The 26,005-nt window shown below is 39.5% G+C and overlaps 3 protein-coding genes across 7 annotated transcripts in view; 1 reads left to right on the top strand and 2 right to left on the bottom strand.

Annotated features, from left to right (window-relative positions):
- Nucleotides 1-2,189: 2,189 nt before the first annotated feature.
- LOC108008671 (uncharacterized) lies at nucleotides 2,190-9,119 on the bottom strand. The gene is made up of 12 exons (XM_070995183.1): nucleotides 8,976-9,119; nucleotides 8,576-8,913; nucleotides 8,401-8,517; nucleotides 7,324-8,341; nucleotides 6,738-6,854; nucleotides 6,344-6,681; nucleotides 6,163-6,279; nucleotides 5,092-6,109; nucleotides 3,908-4,021; nucleotides 3,524-3,849; nucleotides 3,349-3,465; nucleotides 2,190-3,296 (listed from the first exon to the last, which is right to left on the bottom strand). The coding sequence occupies exons 1-12, from the start codon at nucleotides 9,063-9,065 to the stop codon at nucleotides 2,276-2,278; spliced, it is 4,731 nt and encodes a 1,576-aa protein (XP_070851284.1). The 5' UTR covers nucleotides 9,066-9,119; the 3' UTR covers nucleotides 2,190-2,275.
- A 10,451-nt stretch (nucleotides 9,120-19,570) lies between these two features.
- On the top strand, nucleotides 19,571-24,204 carry BBS4 (Bardet-Biedl syndrome 4). 2 transcript variants are annotated; one of them, XM_017072746.4, is made up of 10 exons: nucleotides 19,571-19,730; nucleotides 19,793-19,932; nucleotides 19,990-20,102; nucleotides 20,795-21,085; nucleotides 21,153-21,309; nucleotides 21,378-21,500; nucleotides 21,560-21,644; nucleotides 22,698-22,784; nucleotides 23,580-23,791; nucleotides 23,971-24,204. In XM_017072746.4, exons 1-10 carry the CDS (start codon nucleotides 19,652-19,654, stop codon nucleotides 24,142-24,144), a joined length of 1,461 nt encoding a protein of 486 aa, XP_016928235.3. In that variant the 5' UTR covers nucleotides 19,571-19,651; the 3' UTR covers nucleotides 24,145-24,204. The 2 variants fall into 2 exon arrangements, with proteins under 2 accessions (XP_016928235.3, XP_065719380.2); XM_065863308.2 differs by lacking the exon at nucleotides 22,698-22,784.
- Nucleotides 24,205-24,537: 333 nt separating this feature from the next.
- Nucleotides 24,538-26,005, bottom strand: part of LOC108010005 (G-protein coupled receptor dmsr-1) — a 36,060-nt gene continuing 34,592 nt past the window's right edge. For 3 of the 4 annotated variants that reach the window (XM_017074793.4, XM_017074794.4, XM_070995124.1), the window contains exons 6-8: nucleotides 25,720-25,941; nucleotides 25,456-25,617; nucleotides 24,538-25,193 (exon numbers count right to left, since the gene is read on the bottom strand). In XM_017074793.4, coding sequence (XP_016930282.2) covers nucleotides 24,872-25,193; nucleotides 25,456-25,617; nucleotides 25,720-25,941 — 706 coding nt within the window. In that variant the 3' untranslated portion in view covers nucleotides 24,538-24,871. The remainder of the gene's footprint in view (nucleotides 25,194-25,455; nucleotides 25,618-25,719; nucleotides 25,942-26,005) is intronic. The other variant, XM_017074795.4, reaches the window with a different exon arrangement.

Below are 26,005 nucleotides of genomic sequence, written 5' to 3'. Positions count from 1 at the left end.
TTGCGTGCAACAAGGACCAAAGAACGGAGCTGAGCCCGAGATCCGAGTTCTGGGCTCTGGGTTCTGGGTACCGAGATCCCGGGACCAATGGATTAATGTGCAAGGATGCGACTCGTCAGGCAGGCCAAGAAAATTACGTCAAGCTACGCAATGGGCCCGTTTTTTCCCCCATCCCCATCTCTAAGCCCATACCCAATCTAAACCATTTTATTCTTGGAAATCTGATGATGAGCGCCGACTGCTGCGGGCGGGCGACTCAAAAATGGGAGTGGCTCATTTACGCGCTGCACTCGAGTTTCAACCGGGGGCCCCGAGAACTTTTCCAAGCTATTTCTGCGCCCAAATGACAGCGAAATGTAATAATGAAAAACTTTTTCTTTGTCAACTTGATGAGTATGAAATTTTTCACAAAAATAAAAAAGGATAAAATAAAATAAAAGACTAGAAAGGGTTGGCGGTGCGGCGAGCTAGAAATATGAAACGTCAGGACTGGTCCTTGGTTAGCCTTCGAGATTAGTTATGGCAAAGGAATTTCCAAGCGAAGGCGCACGCAAATGATTGCATGCCGCATTACGCATACGCCCGGTTGTGCGTGGCGTGGCGTGGCGTGTTTTAAAATTGAATTTTAATATACAGCAGACACAAAGAGAGTTGTATGTATGCATGTATAGCCGGTCCAGTGTTTGGCCGTTCTATAATCCCGGTCTCCTCCCAGCCACACCGAAAAAACACATGTTCTGCATTTTTACTTTGTACTGGACCCGGAACCTGTATCATCCCCACCATTTTGCTGCACCGCATCGAGGATTGCGGAATTCATAAGCTATGTGCGTTTGCTACAGAAGTGGAATTTTCGCCACGGCAAAGGATACCCGCTTTCAGGTTCCTGGTTGCTGGTTCCTGTTACCCGACTCCTGGCTTCTGGCTCCTGGCTCCCAGTTCCCACTTCCCACTCACCAGAGATCCCAGGCATGCCATTAACCCACTCGCAAAAAGCGCAAAATCGCTTAAATTATTGTTACAAGCTGCCACTGCCAAGTGGCAATAGCAACAACAGGAGGCAGAAGGTAGAAGGCAGTAGGCGGAGGGCAAAAGGGCAAAGGGCAAACCGCCTGAGCTTTTGGCCGCGCTTTGCTTTGAGTGCCAGTTAGCATAACTCCGCCGGCCGCAGGCGAATATGTCTGCTTTTGCCTCTATATAGTCCTGATGTTGCTGCCGTTGCTGTGGGTGCTGCTCTTGATTTTGCTTTTGCCGTTAGAAATATTTCCGCCCAGGCAAAGGACATCCTCTCACCTGCCCGTTCTCACCTGCCTGCCAAGCTGCCATCTCCAAACGGGAGCGTACAGCCAGCTAAAAGTGTCCTAGGTGGGTTCTACCTAGATTTTTAGCAAAAACAGCTAGTCAAGAAAAAAAAAGAATAACAAATCTTGAAAAAAAACTGTATTGGTTATATTTAAAAATGAAATGATACCAACAAAATGTACTTATTTATTTAAATTAACTCCAGTTAAAATGCAATTACAAATAACCTGTTACCTTTTTTATGGCTAAAGCTACTCTGGCCTTAAGTTACGCCTTATGTACATTTATTTATACTTATAAAATAAACGTTGATTTATAAAAACAATTCTAATTTTGAATGAAATAAATAAATTAATATATTCATTTATTAATTACTTTTGCGTTGTGCAAATTAAACAAAAACTTTTGATGAATGCTAATGCCAATTAATCCGCATATTTCATTTTGCCATTTATGTTTCAAAGGTTAGGAATGAGTAAAATATTTTTTAAATGTATAATAAATTAAAATAAAAAGGTATAATTAACATCCCTTAAGCAAATAAAAAAAAAATTTTTAATTAACTCAATACCAACCTATTTGCAAACATATTAGATAAGCAATCAACTGGAACAATTACGTGCAAGCAAATCGATTAACTGGCAATTTGCTGTGAAATTCCCACGATACCTCCAATTATCGTCCATCATTAAGAATGCATTTTTCACACTCTCCTAATTTAGAACTTTGAAATCTATTTCAAGAGCGAGATAATAAAAAAGTTTGCGATAGAGATAGCACAACCCAAGCAAACCTTATCTTTGCTTTCAAACACTGTGCTTATCAAAACAGTAGGGATGACACTATAAAATGCAATCGTTAAACCCAAGTATCTTATCTACCGGCGGTGTTATCAAGAAAACATTTATTGTAAACAAAATATATAGCTATAAGGAACGTATTGCACAACTAAATGCAACGAATAAAGTGGGAATTACTGGTCGACGTCAGTAAACTTAAAGGGGAATGCAATGGCAGGTTCCATGACGAACATGGTCTTGAAGGGTCTGCTGGCATCCCGATTGAACTCCACGTGGAAATTTCGAATCAGCTTGGCCACAGTGGTCTCCATTTCCAGGTCCACCACTCTTTTGCCAATACACATGCGAGGTCCAAAGCCAAAGGGCAGAAATGTGAAGGGGCTGACCTGCATCTTCTTTCCCGTTTCCGGATCCCTTAACCATCGCTCTGGTAAAAACTCATCTGGTCGTGGATAGAACGAGCTGTCTTTCATCAGGACATTGGAACCAAGTAGAACAGTTGTTCCCTTGGGCACCGTATAACCGGAAAGTATCACATCATTTTGGCAAGTTCGCATGGTTCCCAAACCATTGGGATAGTAACGCAGGGTCTCTTTGATCACAGCCCTCAAATAGGGCATATCCTTCATGGTATCTTCGTTGAGAAGGCTATCCTTTGTGGGCATGATCCTTAAGAGTTCCTCTCGCAGTTTCTGCTGCTTTTCCGGGTGTTTTGAAAGACAGAGTAGAACCGCGGAAAGAAGTGTAGAGGTGGCATCCACACCGGCGAAAAGGATGTCCAATCCCATGATCACAGCCACTTTGGGATCGATTTCCATCAACCTCTCTAGCATACTGTTGCTGTTTACTTTTTCACCCGCTTCGCGACGCTTTTCCAGCGCCTCCTGATTTTCCTTCAGCATTTTTTGGGCCACATCCAAGCTGGAATTAAGGGTTCTCTTCATTTTCCTGTATGTAGGTGTCGAAATAATCTTCCACATAGAGGGCTGAAAGTCCAGCTTGAATGTCAACCGAAAGATATCCCTCGTGGTCTGGAAGAGGGTTAATGCATCGGGATTATCGCGGTTCTTTCTGATCAAACCCATTTGCCGATCGAATGCCACCAAGGCCAGTGACTCAAAAATCATTCGACAGATTTCATCCGTGAAATTCTCGGGAACTTCCAGGGTTTTGGGGTCACGGATCTCCTTAATTCTGTTAGAAACCATATTAATCCAGGATTATGTTTTATAACAGAAATACTAACCGCTGAATAAACTCATTGTTAATGTTCGACAGGGGTTCGTAGTACATTCTCAATCCCCTTGGTTGCATGAAAATGGGATTGATGGCCGAACGCAGTCTTCCCCAAGTTTCGTCTTGTCTGGGTTATTAAATATTAGTTAGTTGAGCATTATATTGATAAGATTTGTTTGACTTACGAAGCAACCAGACCCTGAATCTCTCCATAAACATCTGGTCTAACGTGTTGGCGAAAATAAACAATCGAATCCAGACCGTCGCGATGTGGCCAGATACCCTCGTTGCGAAAAACCGTCTCTATATCCTTGGTGCTAAATGTGGTCACCCAATCCTTGCGGCCAAACATTCCAGGCATTATATAGATATCTCCATAACGCTTTCGCATAGTAGAGGTGTATTCCGTTATTGATGCGTTTTGGAACTCCCCTCCAGGCATGAAAGCCCTCATGAATTTAAATTTGTTGGGACGTGGGATGTCATTGTAGGGCTTGGTTTCCTCAGATATCTATAATTGTAAATAATAGTTTCGACTGCTTTTCCCATAAACTAACGTTTTTACTAACCTGAGTTTGTGCCAAGGCGGAGGCTGATCTCAAAGATCGAACGGGGCCTACGAAAATCGCAATAGATCGCGCACTGTTCAGGGTAAACATTCTCGTGCTCAACTGAAAACCTGTTCACTATTGAATGCATTCTTATAGCTATGCCTTATCTCTAAAAAGTAAAAACAGAGAGAATAGAGAAGAGAGCTATACAAAGTAAAGCTTTCAAACCAAAACAAAACCTAGCAAACAAAGCATGAGTTTCAATTTCTTATCAAATAAACAGTGTATCACCATGATTGGCCTACCGCACTCAGCAAAATAATATAAACAACGGAGCGTGAGAGCAAGAAAACCGGTTAAGACTGCATGTAAGAGCGTTTGGACTTATATTACCCCTTCAAAGGTCTTACAAAATTATTAAAATTTTTTAAACTTATTTTTTTAATGCGGAATGCTGGAAAATTTTGCAATTTTTAAATATTTAATGCAAATAACAACAAAAATGTTGTATCTTATTTATGATTTTGAGTAGTTATTTATCTTTAAATAGCTTAATAATTAACTTTGTTCGATATTTAAATATTAAAAACGAAGTAATATTGAAAAGTTTTGAATTAAATATAAACATTTGTATAACTCTCAATGATTTACCATTCAAAACACACAATTGTTTAGTCTCTTAGTTTGACAGAAACTAAATATTGTATCAGCCAAAACTTTTAAAGCAATCCCAAGCCTGACAACAAATTTCCCAAACACACACAAGTTTAGAGGAAAAAGGAAGCCAGCAAGGACGAAAAAAGAACTGGCCACATTGATTTGCTGATCAATTTTCAATTTTACGCCAATTTTCCAAATTAGCCGCCAATTAAATTTGCATTTTCCAATTGGCCAAATAGGCCAACACATTCTATGGACCACACCTGACCAAAAACAACCCAGCACTCCCACCATTTCACCCACTACCGCTAAAACATCACGGGCTCGTTTAAATGTTGTTCGGCTTTCGGTTTTGGCTCTCGCAATTAAAAATCAATTTTAAGAGAGGTATTCCCTCTAGAGATAACAGCAGTCACGTGCTTGCCATATAAAGCTTATGCCCATTTGAAAGATCTAATCTAATGGGATATCTTTAAGTACTTAGAATAAGATTATTTATTTACAATATTTCACAAGAAGGTGTATACATTTTAAAGCCATTATTGGTCGATATCACTAAATTTAAAGCGGAAAGGAATGGCCGGTTCCATGAGGAAGGAAGTTTTATAGGGACGACTAGAGTCGTAGTTGAACTCCACCTGAAAGTTCCTTATCAACTTGGCCACACTCGTCTCGATTTCCAGGTCCACCAATCTTTTGCCAATACACATGCGAGGTCCGGCGCCGAATGGCAAGAAGGTGAAAGGATTGATCGGAGTCTTCTTTCCAGTGGCGGGATCCCTTAGCCAGCGTTCTGGCAGAAACTTCTCAGGTTCCGAATAGTAGTTTTTGTCGTGCATAAGAATATTTGATGCCAAAACCAAGTTAGTGCCCTTTGGTACATTGTAACCAGAAAGAGTTACGTCTGTGGGGCAAATTCGCAAGTTGCCCAAACCATTGGGATAGTATCGCAGGGCCTCTTTGATCACTGCCCTCAGATAAGGCATATCCTTCATTGTATCCTCGTTTAGGAGTGTATCCTTGGTGGGCATTATCTTTAGGAGTTCCTCTCGCAGTTTGCCCTGTTTTTCGGGATTCTTAGCCAGACAAAGCAGCACAGCTGACAATAAATTAGATGAGGCATCGACTCCGGCAAACAGAATGTCCAAACTCATGACAACCGCCAGTTTGGGATCCACTTCCATCATCCGCTCCAGCATGCTGTTGCTATTCACCTCTTTGCCTGACCGGCGGCGTTTTTCCAACAATTCCTGGGTTTCCCTCAACATGTTCTGCGCAGCCAGCAAGGACTCGTCGAGAACGCCCATCATTTTCCTATATGCAGGCGTTGAGATATACCGCCACATCGATGGCTTGACATCCAATTCGAAGACATATTGAAGCACTTTTCTTGCCATGTTGAACAGAACTAGAGCATCGGGATTGTCCCGATTCTGTCTGATTAAACCCATCTGTCGATCAAAGGCCACCAAGCCAAGGGAGTCGAAAATCAGACGTCTCATTTCATCCATGAAGTCATCCGGAACCTCCAGGGTCTTACCATCTCGTATTTCCTTAATTCTGGAAAATGTTTAAAGTCAGGAGATTAAAAAGCAATACCTTTTATATCTCACCGCTCAATAAACTCATTGTTGATATAGGAAAGGGGTTCGTAATAGGTTCTCAAACCCTTGGGTTGCATGAAAATGGGATTGAGGGCTGATCGAATTTTACCCCAAGTCTCCGCTTGTCTGGAAGTTGGATTACGTTATAAATAAGATTATTCTTTAAATATTTATATTTGTTTTAACTTACGACGCTACAAGACCTGGATGTTCTCCATAAACATCTGGTCTTATTTTAGTGCGGTAGTGTTGAAACGAAGCAAACATTTCTCGTTCGGGCCAAATTCCCTCATTGCGGAATACCATCTCTATATCCTTGGTACTGAAAGTGGTCACCCAGTCCTTGCGACCGAACATTCCGGGCATTATAAAGATATCGCCATAACGACTTCTCATCGCTGCCGCATAATCCACAATCGATGCGTCATGGAACTCACCGCCCGGCATGAACGACCTTATGAACTCTATCTTCCCAGGACGTGGGATCTCCTTATAAGGTCTTGCTTGGGTAGTTGCATTTTCGGTTACCTATAGTTAATAACTCTATTATTATGTTTCATTATTCCAAATATAGTTATGCCTACACTGGCAAAAACTTGTGCCTGGGCAGAAGCTGTCCTTACAGACTTAATGGAACCATTTGTGAGGGCCACTCGTTGTGCTATCTGCAATATATTCATATTTATCGTATTACACTTGCTCTACTATCGAACAACTGACCTATAAAGACAACTCCCCAGCGTATTTATACCCTATCCTTATCTCAAGAGAAAGGAACAAGCCGAGTATGTAAACAAAAGTAATCAATAAACAAAGCAGAACTAAAAATAAGTTCCCTCTTGCTATAAGTCGCTATCGAGCATGTCTTGCAGTTTTTGAAGTCTAAATTTCCTTCTATCTCTACAATTTAAATTGCTCGCTGGTCAAAAAATGTATGATGAAATTTCTGATAAGGTTTGTCTAACCGATTCTCCACCGAAGCTAACGATCGATTATATGTTTAATTGCTAGTTCGAGGGTAACCGGAGCTACATTAAGAGATAACAATAGTCGCGTGCTTGTGGCTTTTAAAGATAATCTAATCAAATTAGGAAAAGCGTTTGCCATTTTGAAAAACTTTATTTATTTACAAAATTGCACAAAAAATGTGATCAATTTCAAAGCCATTTAATGGTCGACATCAGTGAACTTAAAGCGGAAAGGAATGGCAGCTTCCATAAAGATGAAAGTCTTAAAGGGGCGACTGGCATCGTAGTTGAATTCCACCTGGAAGTTCCTTATCAACTTGGCCACACTCGTCTCGATTTCCAGGTCCACCAATCTTTTGCCAATACACATACGAGGTCCAAAGCCAAATGGCAAGAAACTGAAAGCATTGATGGGGGTCTTCTTTCCAGTTTCAGGATCCCTTAACCAGCGTTCTGGCAGGAACTTCTCAGCCTCCGGATAGTAACTGTTGTCCTGCAACAGGACATTGGATCCGAGAACTACATTGCTGCCCTTGGGCACATTGTAACCGGAGAGAGTGACGTCTGTGGGACAAATGCGAAAGTTTCCCAGACCATTGGGATAGTAGCGCAGGGCTTCCTTGATCACTGCCCTCAGATAAGGCATGTCCTTCATGGTCTGCTCGTTGAGAGGGGAGTCCTTGCTGGGCATAATCTTCAAGAGTTCCTCCCGCAGCTTCTCTTGCTTCTCGGGATTCTTGGCCAGGCAGAGGAGCACCGCTGACAAGAGATTAGTTGTGGCATCAACACCCGCGAACATGGTGTCCATGCTCATGATCACCGCCAGTTTGGGATCCACCTCCATCATCCTTTCCAGCATGCTGTTGCTATTTATTTCCTCCCCCGCCTGCCGCCGTTTTTCCAGGGAGTCTTGGGTTTCCTTTAGCAATTTCTGCGACACTTCCAAACTCTCATCAAGAAGCCTCATCATTTTTCTAAATGTCGGAGTGGATATGTATTTCCACAACGACGGTTGGTAATCCACCTTGAAGACATATCTGAGCGTCTCTTTTGTTAGTTTAAACAACCTCAAGGCATCGGGGTTATTTTGATTCTGCCTGATCAAACCCATTTGGCGATCGAAAGCCACCAAACCAAGGGATTCGAAAATCAGGCGGCTTATTTCCTCCACAAAGTTATCAGGTACCTCAAGGGTTTTGTTATCTCGTATTTCTTTAATACTAAAAAATTGGTTCAACGTCAGTTTGATCTATAGGCATACATTTTGAAAATATCTTACCGCTCAATAAACTCATTATTGATGTTTGAAAGTGGTTCATAATATGTTTTTAGACCCTTGGGTTGCATGAAAATTGGATTGAGGGCTGATCGCATTTTACCCCAAGCTTCGGCTTGGCTGAAAATTTTAAGGAGCTGTTTATGGAAGTTTTAAAAAGCGTTATTTTTTAACTTACGCGGACACTATACCAATATTATCTCCATAGAAATCATTTCTTATGTAAGTCCGGTAATAGGTCAACGAAGGGAAGACATCTCGTTGCGGCCAAGTTCCCTCATTGCGGAAAACCATCTCCATGTCCTTGGGACTGAAAGTGGTGACCATATCCTGGCGGCCGAATATTCCAGGCATTATGAATATATCACCATATCGTTTTCTCATCGCTACTGCATAATCCACAATGGAGAGTTTGTGAAATTCTCCGCATGGCAGAAATGCCCTTACGAACTCGAATTTACTAGGTCGCGGTATGTCCTTGTAGGGTCGAGCTTCAGTGACTGCATCATCGGTTGGCTGAGGTAAAAGTTTTCACAAATTTTTTTAAGTCAAATTATTGCGATACCATATTTACTTACATTGGCCAAAGCCTGGACAGAAGCTGCCCTCAAGGAGTTAATTGATCCATTTGCAAATACATAGCGCTGTGCACTCTGAAAAATTCTCATTTTTAATATGTTCGACTGCGTCCACAGTTGAACAACTGACTTATAAAGACGGCCAGACAGGCTTTTATAGCAAACCCTTATCTCTTTAGAGGAGAAAAGCCCGAGAGTAAAAGCTAAGCGAATCTATATAGCAAAACAGAAAAAAATAATAATCACAAACCAAAATTCGCAATCCGGCATGACTTGCTAAAATATTGTCTGCTCACCGTAAAAGAAAGCGAAATATAGCCGTGAAAGTCTGAAAAACATTGATATAGTGTGTCCTTCGATACCCTACGTAAAATATTTGAAGATATGCGAATGATACTGATTTCTTTTAATAAAAATAATGGCATTTTTAAAAATATTTGCACATAATGCTGCTTTGAATTAATTTTTTATTTTAAAATTTTGTTTAATTATTTAATTATGTGTACTATAGGGTGGACTTTTAAAAGGTAAACAAAAGGTCAGAATTTTAAATGATAGGCTTGTAGGTCAAATACATTTATGCTAACTATTAACATTTTTATCATACTTAAAATCTATATTGTAAAAATAAGCATACCTTAAGCATTTAATTGATTTATAGTTATGTTATGTTTTCTAACTTAACTAATTTGTTTTGAAAGAAATATATAAATATTATTGTTTAATATTAATGTTTAAAATATCATAACTTTATTTTGCGTTATTTAAAGTTTTCATCTTTATTCTATAGGTAGCGAAAAGAGAACTGCAACTCTTGAGTTCTCAAGACATGGCCAAGAAGTGCTGTGCTCTGCTGTGGTCCCCCAAAACAAATTACGCCAGCCAAATGCAATCCAAGAAGAGGCTGTAAATCTTGGCGGCATTGTTGTACTATATCTGCCTCGGATCCGGGATCCTTCAGACTACCAGACTCCCAGTCTCCCAATCTTCCGTGCCTCCCATGTGCATAATCAGTGCACTCAGGCGTTGCACAAAAGGCGGAGCAGAGAACAGAACCCAGTTATGTTCAAGTGTCACCAAGGCTGGCCGCAACTGTCGGCAATAACAAACCCCGTGTCGAGTGGAATGGAAAGAGGTACTGGGGAATCCCATGATTCCCATTTTCTTGCTCTGCTCCTGACGCAAGGAGACGTGTTCCTGCGGCTCCATTTTGTACCTGTTCCCGACGTACATGGCAGCCATCTCTTGGCCTCCATTTCCCCCCTTTCATTGGTCCTGAGTGCGTGTGGTCTCCGGTTGCAGTTGCATTTGGAGCTGGAACTGGAGTTGGAGTAGCAGTTGCTCATTTTTACCCATTCCCATTCCCATTCCCCGACCCCTCAACCAGCCCACATGGCCTGGCCTAAACCAGCTGCCAAATGGCATCTGCCGGCTGACATATCTCTTGAATCCATTGCTGAATTCAGTCTTTTGGCTTCCAGTTCCAGTGTTTCTTCCTCATCTTCCTCGCTTTGTTTCACTCTCTCTCTGGCGAAAGGTTTTTAAATTTCGACTGGAGCACCCTTGAAGCTGCCTTTGGCAAGTGGCAAGCACAACATCCTGCCACGGCACCCACTCCCCTCCCCTTTCCCTTTCCCTGTCCCGCTTTCCACTTCCACTTAACTGCTGGAATTTCTCACGTGTGCCGAGCATCTTTTGAAGACCGGGCTCTGAGCGCATCAGGCGCAACGACTTGAAGTGTTTATATTCCATGCCGACAACTTTATCCACACCCCATATGCACGCAGAAAAACAAATGAAATGGGAGCTTTCAAATGCATTTTATTCAAGGTGTTGGGACTGGAATACTAAACAAGTATAGCAATTGTTATAAAATTATATTTTCATATATTTGAACTTTTAAATAAAATTTTCAGCCTTTAAAATATATATGTTTCTTTTTTAATCTATCATTCAGCAAAGGAATGTTTTATAAGCCTTTCTTTCAATCGTTAATAAATGTTATGTTCCAGTAACAATCCCTTTAGTTGTTTATTTCATGATTTAAATAGTTTTTTGGCTTGATATACAAAAATAATCATCTTTTAAAATCGTTAAATCTCCAGGCATTTGTAAGCAATAATTCTTGTGCCTTTAACTATGATACTTAAGGGGTGTTTCACAATTAATAGTTTATTTTATGATAAACAGTATCTAGGGTTTGATAACCAACAAAATCATATTCATAATTCCTAAAATCTCCATATATTGTTAATCAGTAAAGTCAGTCTCAAAATATTTTACTAATTACTTTTGATTTTCGTAATATGTGCCAAAACTATATTGTTAAATTCTTTTAACTTTGGAAACAATAATATTATGTGGAACACATATATCAGTAAATGTAAAATAAATATAATGCTGAAAAATACATATATAAAGCTCCAACTAAATAAGACAATAATAAATATAAATCTCCAAGATGTTTCTTATTACACACGAGTTTCTCCCTGTGTACCAATAACAGCAACAGTAGCAACATCTCTGGCAGCAACAGCAAGAACCGCAGGAGCAGGAACGCAGCACACAGTTGCCTTGTTTATGGTAATTACTTCACAAATCCTGCAACTTTTTAATTAACTTAATTTGCTTGAAATGCAACAACTTTGCCTGCGTATTCGGTGTGCGTGTGTGGGTGTTGGTGTTGGGTGTGTGTGTGTGGGCATGCAACAAAATTTTGCACAAAAAAAAAATAAAACTGCATTTTATGTGGCCTAAATGTTCCTGCTGTTGGCTGCCGGTCATCAAATCAAGTGATTGCCCGGCACACGGGGGCACCTAAGACTCGGCAGGACATGTGGTTAACGCTGTTTTTCCATGTCATGTCACCCGGCTGACAACTCTCCGTGTTCGGATGCGGTTTGTGGGTGGTTGTGGGTGCCTTCAAATGCACACTACCCAACGCACATTGTCAAAATTCGTCACTTGGGCAACACTCATATGCAGTGCTATCCAAACCCAACCTCCCATCCTGCCACCTTTCCACCCATCACCTGGCCTAATGAGCTGTCAGCAACCATGGCTGCTACCAACTTGGCAAAGCAACCACAAGATTTTGCAGACACTTCTGGCCAACACACAGACAACTGTGCATTTTGCATACATGTGGTTGGTCCGAACATGTCTTGATTGCCAGAAAACGAAGACTTGCACCGAATGTTGCAACAGTTGCAACTGCAATGTGCAACAGCAGCCCACATCGAAGTAGGACGCTTAGCCAACTCTGTTTATGGACTGCTAACTAATTTGGTTTAATGGATTTCCTTGCATCGATATGGCTATCGAGTCTGTGGCTCCTTTGAGCCGCTTGCAACAATAATGCTGGGATTTGCTATTTCTGTGGCCAAAACAAGATTTTCCCTCCTTTTGTGCGATTAATGTCACATGAGCAAGCAATTGTCATTGTTAAGGAATATCACTTGTCAAAGGCAGGCCTAAGTAGTTTCGAAACATTGATAATGTTTTACAGAAATTTCAAATTCCGGCCATATCCATACTGACTCATTTAACCGCTAAATGCCCGCCGGTTATGCTAAGCCCTTTGGCACATTGTTTGTTTGATTGACCGCGACTAATTAATAAATTGCGGCAGTTCGAGAATGTTTAACTTGGCTGGGCGGCAAAAAAGCGTTTGCCCGCATAGTTGACTTCACCCGGGCATTTTGTTGATTAAATTATAATAAGCGATGGCAGCTCTTCGGGGCAGCTCTTAACCCCCTTCTTCGTACCGAATTAACCCCCTCCCCGCCAGCGAAAACCCGAAAGCCACCCATATAAGTCAACAATTACAATTATGCTTTGATGACCGTATGACCAGCACACATTAATTTATAATTTGTTCAAATTATAATTGCCGGCCATAACTGCAACAACGCACGCCAGTGGCATTTGGGGCATTAACACTAACACCCTGGGGACATGACTAAGCCCCTGACACAGCATACGAAACAAGCTGCCCGAAGAGGGGCCCACACGAATTTAACCTCTTCAATTGACCAGGGCTCGGTGGGTTTGGATGGCATGGCTTGGGATGGGATGGGGGGATTGTTGGATTGTTTGTCTGTTGACCTTCATGACGTCGTCAGCAGCAGCAGCAGCAGCACAAACAGCAGACAAACATACAAGCGCATAGCACACACCCATCTGCCATTGCACTCAAGGGTTGCACTCTCGTCCGGCTGTCAGTCACTTTTCATCGGGGATTTTCCGAGCTGCCCGCATACCCTGTTTATGGGTACAATCTATGTAACAAACAAAATCCCTGAGAAAATTTTAGAATGAGAAGAAGTTTTCTACAGTAATTGAATTTAAGTACCGTACCATAAATTGTTACATGGTTAAAGAAATTTTATTAAGAATCCTTTCAAAACAGCATGAAAAGAAAATATATTTTTCAAAACTCAACCCCGTCAGTCTCAACCTCTCTATTTTTCCCATGGATCCCAAAAAGGGAAAATTAAAATGTAAAGCTTTTTACATTTTTTTCCGTACCATAAATTGTTATTTGGTTAAAAAAATCCAGGTTTTAATATTTTCTTTCCAAGGAGCTTCAAGAAATAACAATAAAAGTAACACTTGAATTTTTTTAATGAAACTGTGTAAAAACTTTATTCTTTATTTTAAATCTGAAATTTGTTTTCACATGTTTTCGTATTTGATATTTTTAACGCTATATTTGTTTAGATATTTTTTTGTTAAACCATTTCAAAACAATTTTTATGAAACGCTGTAAAGGATTTATTCTTAATTTTGGACTTAAAATTTTTAGTTAAAATTTTTTCGTATTAGATATTTTTAACGTAATATTTTTTTTAAATACTAGTTAGAACATTAACTCATTTTAATTTTTTAAATTTGTTGGTATAGGTAATTTCTCAATTGCCTTCTAACCTGAGAATAATTAAATAAATAAATTAATTGTCTACATTTTTATAATAATAAATATAATGATAATTTAGCCTAGTATACACCCTTTGTTTTCTATTACTTGATTGAACGTACATATCTATATATCAAACCCCCATGACCAGGTATCGCTTAGTTGAAAGCCTGCGTGACCGTTTAATTAACCGAATATGACGCATTCGATCTAAATTGAATTATTTACTCAGTTTTTATGAATGAATCGCTCGTAAATGATTCAGCCAGCAGTCAGAATACTAGCGTGAGTGTCACAGAAATAGTGCTCGAATGTGTATCTTGGGTTCATTCAATAAATGATTATTTATGGGGCCAACGGAGGCGGCTCGAGCCAGTGAATTCCGGTTAAAAGTAACTCGGTGGCAAGCCGAGCTCATTAATTTTTTTGGACAATTTTGACGCCGAAGGTGGAGTTCAAATGGCAACCGGGCTGAAGATTTCTCAATTGTCGCCGTGGCGCCCAGAGGGTATGACAATTTAATTAATTAACGGCGCTGAACTCACTTTTCAACATGTGGTCGGGGTGGTACCGGGGGTTATGATGTTATAAGGAAATGAGGGAAACCTAGGAGACACACATTGAGTTGGCCCCATGGCCCCTGCTTATTATTCAGCAACCGAAAAAGCCACAAACGTGATGTGAGGCAGCCACTTCTGTTGCTTCTCGAGTGGTGCCCATTCCCTGGAAATGGTTAAATGGTGGTGGTTTCATCAATCATGAGTAGCAAAGGCACAGAACCTAGCCCGCAGGCGCCTAACCCTTCGATGAACTCATTGAACCCGAATATCACATCACATTCCATAAGGGCCCCTGCCTAATTGCATTATTTGCTATATTAAAGTCAAATTAACGGGGCGACATCACAGGGCCTTTTTGGCCCAACAGCCAAAAACCCTTTCGAAATTCAACTGGTGAATGTTTAATGGGCATTTTGCTTTGATGTCTGCTGGCTATCGCATTTCCCATTTTGCCATTTAAAGCAATTTGCATTTATGTTTTTCTAAAATGTATCCATGCAGCAGCAAATAGAGTTATTACATGAAGTGGCCGTTTGGTTTTCAGCCAAACGAATTCGGATTCCATTGCTCTGGCCGAAAAATGCTATTTCATAAGCGTTGCATGCCTCAAATTTTACAGCAAATAAACATTCCGCATCGCCGCATCCAATTCTATATGTATCTGTATCTCGTATCTCTCTTCGTTTTTTTTTTTTGTGTGTGTTTTTATGTTTGTGTTTGCGCTTGTTTTTGCATATCTGCTGCACTCGAACAAAGTGCTGCTCTCGGTTATGTGCCACAACAATTTCGTTGTTTTTTGTTTGGCTTGACATAAATTACAGCGACAGCACGCAAAACTTCAGCACGCATATTTTCCAGCTGCAGAGTTTTTCGGCTCTCAGCTATTCGAGGACACAGGATGCCGAAACGCAGGCCACAGGACCCGGGGCCTTCCATTGACATTCCCACCGAGCACCGAGCACCATGTTCGCCCTGTGTGTGGGTATACATACATTTTTGTCAAATTTTGTCAATTCTTAAACCGAAACATATTTCTGCTTGCTGTCCCTGACATTCCATAGTTATGCTAATGCCAACATCGGGTCGAAAGTGGGCGAAAAAGTGGCAGTGCCATCACCTCTGGCCCTCTAGGAAATGTGTCGAAGATTTACCGAACAAAAGTCTGGCAGCAGTAAATTGAATATGCCACACACTGGTCAACAGGAAAAGCGAAAGGATAAACTTGGCCAAAGACAAGTGGTAGACAAACATCAGAGCCTCATTATAGCGCACAAATCTCATAGGGTGCTTTAGAAAAAATATTTTCCCCATATTTGGGCTATAGCAAACCACTTTAGAAAAAGGACATAAGTAAGTATGATACATATTAAAAGAAAATGGTCTAAAAGCAATATACTTGTATATATTAAATATATTTAAATCTATTAAATTTACTAAACCACGAGTGTAATTTTATTATTATTAAATTTCATTTAAATTGGCATATAAATAATAATTTCTAAAAGCAGCCACATTAATTTTAATAAATTAGGGATGTTCTTTATATTTCAAGCATTTTAGGTTGTTAGGTTTTCCTTGTTTTTTAACATTAAAATTAAAGACTGTCAAACATGTAAACACCATTTTTCGACTAAATATTATCTTATATACAGTTGGCCACATCATTTGTGGCATATTTTTAATTATATAGTAATAAAAATAAATAAAAATAAATGTTTTAGTGCAATTTTAAATGATTTTTCAAACAATTTAGGTAGTAAGAATATGTTTTTCTTTGTGTTTCACCGAAAAAATAGACACCATCGAACGTGTAAACATCAATTTGCGATTAAATAATATAGTAAATGTGGGAGGACGAACCCTGAAACGCCAAATATCAGCCCAGAAAAAGGGGGAAGTTGTGGCCAAAAACAAAGCATACTTATTTGGGTCACTCACGCATATACAAATGTTTTCCCTGTTGTCGTCTGGGCACAGATTGCCGAACAAGTTGGGGGAAAGTGGCAGCAACAGCAAGGACTAGACGGCAATTTGGTAAACAAGTCGCCCATGACTATATTTAGGTGTCTGTCGCGCTGCCGTCGTAAAAGCCATACTAAAATAATAAAATGGACACTGGCATTGCATAAATTGGGACAAGAGCAGAGGCCAAAGTCAAAGCCAAAGTCGGATTTAGGCCAAGTCGCGTATTGCTGCACAATACATATCTTTACGACTCGACTCCCTCGCTTTTCCCCAGTGAATAACGACCTTTCAGGGGGAAAACAAACGTGAGCGGCACTTGCAATCCACATGAATGACTCTTTCAGCCTGCAGGCGCAAGATTCGGTCGGTTTGGTATGCTGTGTAAGTCGGTTTTTTATGACCTTTGGCCTTACAAATATGTGCGTAAGATATGCGTAGATGGCCCATCCCGTCCCCCCTGCCATCCGTCGCGGAGGTCAGGCTGAAGTGTCGTCGGGTGTAAATCATATTTACAGTGGTACTGTAATTGAATTAGGGCCTCCTCCATTCGAAAAGCACCCAGCTGCTGGGGGAAAACAGAACGTCAGTATTGAAGACAAAAGGGGAATTTAATTCAGCGTATAAGAGCACTTCAAGTTGGAATACTTAATTTTCCGGCAATTCAGATCAATCGAAATATGCTGGTCAGTGAATTTTTTGAAACACGTAATGTGTTTGGTAACTTCGGACTTGGCTTTTACTTCTTAACATTTTTCAAGTCAAACCAAAAGCAAGATTTAAGCTGCTGAATTTTTTAAACTTTCTTATTCGGCCAATTGCAACATGCATTTTTAGGTAAGGACTTTGAGCGGATCCACAGGGGGTATATAGGGGATATATTCTCCAACTCGGCTTAAAAAGTATATGTAATGTGTATTGTATTTCAAACTTTTGATTTCTACACAAAAAGTTTTTTTTATATCCCCCCACAACCAAATTCTGGATCCGCACTTGTAAGGATCATAAATTCTTATTAATTTTCGGCCTGCCTTAGCATCATATTAGTCCACACTAACAATAGGATCGGCGTGGTATCTTATCAAATCAAGCTGCATCTGTTTGGGGCTTTAAAAACAAAGCTTTGATGCTTACTTTTTACTAAGCAGGTGCTTCCAACTCGCTTTGCTGGACAAAAAACCAAATAAAATTACCATTCAGCATCGCTTGATCAAATTAGCATTACTCTCAAATATTGTTAATTATCGACAACATTTTAATTGTATTCCAAAAAAGGCAACAAGAATCTTTAAAACTATCAATACATTATAACTAGCAAATAAACAAAGTTAAGCAAAACAGTGAGTACGAAATGCCTTGCAAGAGATTATAATAAAAGCAAGTATTAAAACGAAAAAGAGGTACATTTTTTGATTATCAGGTGGAAGATGTGGCCCCTAGTTTTTCTATTTTCATGTAATAGTCCCAAGAATATAGCCAAATAAAATGCTTATATTCTCTTTTACTCTGGAGTACAGCATTTTTTTAAGATATCAAGCCCCTTCACCGGGAGTCTATCGGAAACTTCATTTATTCTGTCCTTCTCTGTTCTGTCACTTTTAAAAAGTTAAAAAAATTCACAATTTTTGAATCAAAGCGCCATGTGTTCTTCCTCTTCATGAAATGTGAAGATGCAACGTTTTCTAACAGAAATGTTAAGATTTTTCTAACATTTCTGTTAGATTTTGATACATCTTAACAGTACTGTTAGATTTTGATACATCTTAACATTTCAGAAATTTTAAAATATGGTTTGGGTCTACGCTTTAAAAAGACTAACGCCACTTTTCATAGCGGCGGACAAAAATCGTACTAAATAAATAGCGCCACCTTGACGGTTGTACAGTTAACAAATATAACTTTTTATTGTTGTCGCCAGATGGCCATTAAAATAAACACTCAAATTGTTTATACAATGTAAAAAACTGTTTTATGTAAACATGTAAACATGTAAAATACGCTAGTTGACTAACTCGTCGTCAGGTGGCGCACATATTTGTGAGAACTATTCGGCAGTCTGGCAGCACGCGCCTTTCCACGCGCCCAAATTTCAAAATGGAAAATCAGGAAAACAATGTGACCAGTTTGTGATAGCGTTTTCCATTTACTTTTCTTATTTAAAATTTGTATAATGTTATTTATTTAGTTTTGAACATATGTACATTGGTAGGTAAAAATACTTACATAGATTAACATTTATTTTAGTATTTACTAATTTTGTACGAATAAAAAAGTGTATATCCAGGATCTCTCTAATTAAAATAGAAGCAACTACTTTCAAGAATATACATAAGCAACCAAATGTTTACTTTGTGTTCAAAATAACATTGTCAAGTCTACGTTATTCTCGTAAAATGCCATGTTCGTAATTGATTTTTAATCTGCGGCAATTTGAAGCCCCTTTTGGTAGCGAATCCATCATGGCTGTCGAACTTTATGGCCAGCAATTGGTACTTCCTCTAGCCACAAATCAAGTAGCCGCAACGTTGCCTTTTCGAAAAATATAGGCATCGAGTGGCACTTCCCGTTTAAAGATTTCAGATCTTGAAAGATCTAAAAGCGGCGCCGCAATCGATCGATTGATACAGATATCGGTGGTGATCTTGTACGATATTTCTCGTGCATTAATTGCTTTTGAATTTTGGCCTGAGCTGCGTAAACAGTTTGAAATTTAGCTCACGATCACATGTCTTTTGGCCCGAAATGGAAACGAGTGCAACAGACTTTGCCACTTTGGCCGGTGTGAAATAAATTGAGTAATTAGGCGGTGTCAGAGTCGGGATTTCGCGGCGAAACCCCAAAGAACTGGTTTATCCCAAGATCTGATGGCTTGCCTCTTAGTCTGGGCAATTATTTTCTGGCCAGTTTTAGTTTGTTTTTATTGCATTTCGATTAGTTTTGAATGGGTTTTCGACATATTTGTCATGGCTAATTAAAAATACACACCGCGGAATTTTCTTAGGACCTTTTTCGTGTTTTCCTTTTTGGCCCGGGGCAGAAACGTTCACTAATTCAGTTAACAAGTTAATTTTCCAGCCCGCCTGCCTTGGCCAACCCTTAAAAGTTAAGAGCCATGGCAACGCGCATTGTTGACAACAAAGTTGCCGGGGCCAAAACAAATGGAGATTAAATATCTGCGAGTTGGCTTTGAAGTGGAGCTTTTTTTTCGTCATTGCCCAGGAAAGAGCAGATAATCCATGTACGTACCGGGAACAGAGCAGATCAACTGCAACGGCACCTTTATTGAATTGCCAAGCCTGGAGGTGGTTCGCTCAGGTAATGGAAAATCCTCAAAGTTTTTCAACATTTATTTCATTCACGGTTTTTCCTTCGAGTAGCTCCCAAAATGCCCAGCGATGCCAACATTGATTGGCTGCTCCACATTTATTTTACTCGCCGCGAATTCACGCGCTGCCGCCGACTCATCGAACGTGAGCTGAATCGCCATTTGAATCCCGAGTACCTGTACTTTGTCCAGGTGAGGCGGCTGTGAGCCCAATGAATGGTGTCTTTTCTAATTGATTGCCCTTGCCAGGGACTAATTGACCGTGAAGAGGGCAACCACATCGAGGCGCTGCGGCATTTGCAAAAGTCAGTGGAGCTGAATCCCAGAAACATCGAGAGCTACAAGGAAATCGGTCGAACACTGTGGGTATACATATATATAAGAAAATTTAGTAGCTTTCCGAGGGCCAAAAGATATTTTATTTGGTTACCACATATAGTACTAATAACAGTAGGTTAGTTATAACTATACAAAATATTTTAACACTACTAAAAATTTTAGTAAGTCAAATTGAGTCCATAGTTCCCCACAACTATTTTATTGAAAAATAGGTAGAAAAAGGGTTTTTGTTTGTAGTATTTTAATCATAGAGAACCACTTTCAATAGCCTTTTTAATTAATATCTCAGTTTGGTTTAGTCATTGTTAAATTTTTGCATAAACAGTGCTTTAAAGCCGCAAATATCAGGCATACAATTGTTTAGTAATCGCTATCTATTTTTCATTTATTTACCCGGAATTTTTATGGCTGAAATTATAATTGCTGTTATTGATTAGACGATTTTAAAATAATGAACCCCCGCAATTGACTAACTATTAAACAAACAAAGACCAAGCATTTGTTTAGTGGTTTCAGTTGTTTAGTTTGTGGAAAACCAGCTGAAATGATTAATTAGTAAAAATAAAAAAACATAATTGAAATCCATCTTATTTTGCACTAATGATTGATTTTGTAGTCCTAATTAAAAGCGGTGCAAAGCAGAAAATTCAGCATGTACATGTTATGCAACGTTAGAGCCGGAAAATGCGAAATGCTAAACCGTACGCCTTTTCAGCTACATAATGGGTCGGTTCAATCAGGCCCTGGGCGTATTTCGGGAGGCGGAGCAGAGGAGCATTCGGCCCGACCACGAGATATATCACTATCTGGGCGAACTGCTCTATCGGGCGGCCACCACACAAAGCCAAAAAGAGATGGCCAACCAGCAGCAGGCGGAAGCTCGTTCGTACTTCGAATTAGCAGTGCAATCTGGCCGGAAACTGGATAGCTATATCCGTTTGGCAGAGCTATATCGAAAGGACAAACAGTACCAGAGGGCCATCGATGTGCTGGAAACTTGCCTTCAGTCAGTAGCTAATGACTTGCCCTGCCCTCAGTCACTCAATCATTCACTCATTTGGCACACTTTTCAGCTTAACTCCTGAGAACTCAGAGGTTCTGATTGAAATCAGTGTGTTGTACCTGAAAATCAACGAAACGCAAAAGGCACACGATCGGCTGGCGGAAGTCGTCAGCATCGAACGGAAATGCTCGCCCAAGGGACTTTTGGCCTTTGGCGCCATTTTGCAGGTGAAAGATATGCAATCCCTTTTCTCACAATCTATTGTATCGTATTTTGTAAACCTTTTACGTATCAGTCTCGCAACGATGTCGATGGTGCTCTTAGCAAATACAGCCAAATCGCACAGGCTGAGCCGGAAATTGCCGAGCTGTGGAATAACATTGGATTGTGCTTCTTCAAGAAGCAAAAGTTCATTGTGGTAACAAAATGACAGGGTGAATCATTTGAGTTGCCATTTAAATGGTGCTTAACTTCCAGGCCATTTCCTCGCTGCGCAAATCCGTTTGGCTCTCACCTCTTAATTACAATGCCCTGTACAACCTGAGTTTAATCTACATTGCCTGTGAGTATTCCGAATTTTAAAGGCACTTTAGCAATAATATTTTATAGATATATGCTCTGCTTTACTTAATATTAACGATCTAGTGGGAAGAGCATATTTTGTGGCATACATTTTATAAAAACTGTCAACAAAACCGAATCCTTTCAAAACAAAACCCTTGACAAAATGTTCTCATATATTTCGTTTGTGCCTTTGATAGAAAATTCATAAATATAAATGCTTCTGAGAAATGGAAATAGAAGAAATAACACTTCATGTTCAAAAATTTACAAGTGCTTTTTCAGAGAAAAACAATAATCAAAATAAATAAAGTCAAAGCAAGTGCCCAGTAATATGATTTTCAGTTGCCCAGTTTTAAGAAAAACAAGCATTTCACAAACAGCTTGTCATTATCAAATATTTTTCATGGGACAGGCTTTTAATTACAGACTGCATCATATTTTGTGACAAACATTTCTTCTTTAGAAGTTGACAGAATTTGACAAAATTAAATTTTTGACAACTTTTTTTTATTTCCGAGTGTCCTTATTCTGTAAATGTCTTTGATACAACTATAGCAAATAAAATTTTGTTTGAGGAAATGAAAAAGAACTAACTAAACTATAACTTAAAGAGAGCACTTCTAAAGCCATCCATTATTCAGAATAAATAGAGTGTAAACTAAAGCCTTGTAAAGTGATTTTCAGTTGACCAGTCTCGAGCAAAAGCCCAGCTTGGCATTTCGCCAGCATGCATCTTCTGCAGTGATTTGGTCAATACAAATTCGTAACAAGAAAACTAAAAGCTGGCCTTATGAAAGACCTGAATAAGCAGAGACAATGGGGACACTAGCTTTGTGACAAGGGTTGAATGTGTAAGGGACAAATATTCACTTGAGGCTACCAGGCAAAGTGAACTGTGGGTTGGGTTGGCTTTAATCAATTTCTTAAAAATACGTAGAGCAGTCCGAGCCTCGAGCGATTCGTTCCTACTGTTGTCCAGCATTGTTTGTTGCCATTTCTTCCGTTAAGCAGAGCATCTGTTGTTTGTTTGTTTATCCCAACTTGGCCGCAGCCGAACAATACGCCAGTGCCTTTCACACGCTGGCCGCAGCCATAAACCTGCGCAAGGATAATGCCGAGTGCTTCATGCTCCTTGGCCGTAAGTTTGTTCTTTTGCACTCGCCAAAAATTTCCATAATTATTGCCTAGAATTTTGAAAATTACCCTTTTTTGTTCTTAAGTATAATTGAATTGTTTATCGGAAATTAAATTAGTTTGAATTATTATAACTAAGTCTTTATAAAATATTTTTTAAAATAAGTACTATTTAACTGTTTGATTTAGCTGCATCTTTTGCATCTTACATTTTTTATGATATTTTAAAACTCAAAGATGCATACGTTCCGTTATTTTATAAGCGGAATAGCTTTTATAAGTTACATTTTCGTTTGCATAAATATTTTTTACAGCTTCTTTTAGGTAAATAAGTAATTTAGAGTATTACATCACTCTCTGCTTGATCTTCTGTATCTACGGTTGGTTTTTTTCCAGACTAGAAAACTTGAACTAAAATTTTGTTGGCCAAATTATGCGCGGTAAATTTATTTGCCAAATAATAAATATAAACAAATTTTTTCAACCAAATTAAAAAATAGAAAAAATAATTTAATAATAAGTAACTAAAAATTTTTAAACTTTTTTGAGTATGTTGAGATTTTAAGATACTTTTAGATTTCTTAACCAAAATAAAGGTTTTAACAGTAAATTTATTCACCTAATAGTAAATATAAAACAATTTTTTTTTTCATATTCCGTTTGGACTATTATAGTAAATAAAAAGTAAAATGTAATTCCATCAACAATATTTTATATATCTGTTGGCTATGTTTAGATTGTAAGATACTTTTAGATCTTAAAACTACATATTTTTGAGTGCACCCCCTTTACCTTGCAGTCTGTTTGCGTAAGCTGGATGATATGGAGAACGCGTTCGTGGCCCTCGAAAGAGCAAGTCGCATGGTAACTGGGCAACAGGGTGGCGTACGAAATCCTCTGGTTGTGCTGAACTTCTCCCTCTTTTGCTACGAAACCGGCCGATTGGCATTGGCCACCGAGCAGTACAACCGATTCATGAGCCAGGCCCAGGATCTTCTGCTGCCCACGGAAGTAAGTCGTCCGAAATACCATTATTCCCAGTGGATGTATGCAATGGCACGTGAATAGAAATTCCGCCCCGTAATTGGACTCGAAGTCTAGCAAATTTTAATCCGAAAATTCCACGCACCGCAAGCTCTGTGGCTAGAATTCCCTCAAGCCTAGATTAAATCATTCTCCATTTCCTGCAGTACAAATTCCAAGCCACCAAGCTGAAATCCCTGCTACGAATCTCGAATCAGGGCAATGGCATCCTGCTTGATTCCGCGGACTTGGAGCAAACTGACTTGGCCGAAAATCGATCCAAGGAGCTGCTGCCAGACGAGCTGCCCCTGGAGGTGAATGCTGTTGTAAGCCAGAATTAATTATGTATGGTAATGGAAAGCAATAAACACTGCTCTTATGCAATTCACATCAAACATTTATTTGAAAGTGTTTACATTTATTTAAAAATAGTACAAGCAGCTTAGATAGTACACATAATAGGGATTTTCCAATAGCCAATGTTAAAGGCATTGGCAATTGGCTGAAAACCAGTTATCGACATATATAATCAAAATAGCTTTTGATATTTTCAGCCAAGAAGAAAAAGCAACTCGGGGCTCAAGGAGTTTTTCTGTCTTCTTAGCATAGCTATAGTTATATTCATGGATTCCTGTTTCATAACCTTAGTGGAAAGTAAAATGTCTCGTATTTGCACTTAACCTAACAAAAACTTACATATCAACACGAAATGGAAACACCAACTGGTTAACGAATAAATCTTAAGCCGTAATTTAATTGGAAATGAAATGGCACTTTTTAAAACAGCCAAATCACAAGCAGAATTAATTTTTGACCGATCGATGCACCAGTGAAATTGGATGCACAGTGCATCAGCCAGTATATATATGTACATTAATCCCACACCTCACAGTTTCCCCATTGTGTTATTCAAGATAACGAAACTTTTATAAAGTTTTGTAATTTATAATTTAGAAAATTCAAATGGAGCTGGGCAGGATCATCTTAGATGTCCTTCACCTTCCAAGGAGTCACCATTGTTTGCTCCATTGTATAATCACATCTTGGAGATACCCTTCCTCATACAAATTAAACGCAGGTTGTTGTCACCCGAGTCAAGCGGGTCATCTCGGTGCTGCCAAAGTGTCGCTTCATGAAAAGCGATCGGAAGGTGGTCCGGAACTGTTTTGACATCAATCCATACAGCACGAATCCCACGGCTGCATTGATCAGGGCCAGCAGATCCATAAGTTCCCCAAATGGCGGATAGCAGTGGGCAAAGAAGCACTTCTCCATCACGCCGGAGAGTAGACCCAGTAATCCTTGCGGGAACTCGGTGATCAGAAACAGAACCAGTACTGCCACCAGTAAAAGGGTAGTGCGATCATTTCGACGATCACAGCGCGGTGGCCTAAAATGAAAAGTATGGAAAATATGAGAAAGTTACCTTAAATAATTGGGATATCTTCATAAACATATAAAACTAATTCTTAATCATGCATTTAAAAAAAAACTAAGATAAACGCGAATTCTTTAGCCATAAAATAATTTTACTTAAACCTTAAAAATATAAAATACATCATAAAAAATTAATCACGCACTAAAAAAATTAAAACAAGGTAAACGCGAATTCTTTAGACCCGAATTGACTGAGTGACTAAATGAGTACTCACTTTTTGGACCTGGATTCATATTTGGCGGGATTATTATAGTCTCTTAGCTTTAAGCGACGTCTCGAGGCCTCGCACAAAACGTGCATGAGCACTGCACTGATCACAATCAAAATGCCACATGGCAGAAGTTTGATCAGCACGGAATGTATCCAGAAATTAAACCTAAAAAAGATCGTAAAACACAAAAATATGATATCATATAGTTTAACAGGACCCTCAGATGATATAAAAGTTATCATATTCTGATTTAGCATCTGAACCCACCTGTAGAGCACCGAATCCTTATCGAAGTACACGTGGTACATGGCCTCCGAGTTGACCTTGTCCACGTCGTACGTCTCTCGCACCTGGAACACAAAGTACGTGGGCAGACAGAGGATCGGCGACAGGATGAAGGGCAGAAGGATCGCCTCCCGGGAATGTGCGAGCAGGAAGTTGGCACAGCCTCCGTTCGGATGTCTGTGGAATAGAGACGGTAACATTTGGCTATAAACAAAAGATGGGGGAAGAGAAGAGAAGCCACGTTGCCACATTGATGTGTTAGTCAGAT

Source organism: Drosophila suzukii, chromosome 2R (genome assembly GCF_043229965.1).
Source record: "Drosophila suzukii chromosome 2R, CBGP_Dsuzu_IsoJpt1.0, whole genome shotgun sequence".
In the NCBI taxonomy this organism is placed as follows: Eukaryota; Metazoa; Arthropoda; class Insecta; order Diptera; family Drosophilidae; genus Drosophila; species Drosophila suzukii.
Note: the sequence above shows the minus strand (reverse complement) of the source record. Positions and strands in the feature narration are given on the sequence as shown.

Bases quoted from the DNA above. Each gene is read 5' to 3' on its own strand.
- LOC108008671 (XM_070995183.1), bottom strand. From the start codon at position 9,065: ATGAGAATTTTTCAGAGTGCACAGCGCTATGTATTTGCAAATGGATCA. The intron at 8,914-8,975 runs GTAAGTAAATAT...CTTTTACCTCAG, and splicing joins CTGTCCAGGCTTTGGCCAAT to CCAACCGATGATGCAGTCAC. The intron at 6,682-6,737 runs GTAGGCATAACT...TATTAACTATAG, and splicing joins AGGCACAAGTTTTTGCCAGT to GTAACCGAAAATGCAACTAC.
- BBS4 (XM_017072746.4), top strand. From the start codon at position 19,652: ATGTACGTACCGGGAACAGAGCAGATCAACTGCAACGGCACCTTTATT. The intron at 21,086-21,152 runs GTCAGTAGCTAA...CACACTTTTCAG, and splicing joins GTGCTGGAAACTTGCCTTCA to CTTAACTCCTGAGAACTCAG. The intron at 21,645-22,697 runs GTGAGTATTCCG...ACTTGGCCGCAG, and splicing joins GAGTTTAATCTACATTGCCT to CCGAACAATACGCCAGTGCC.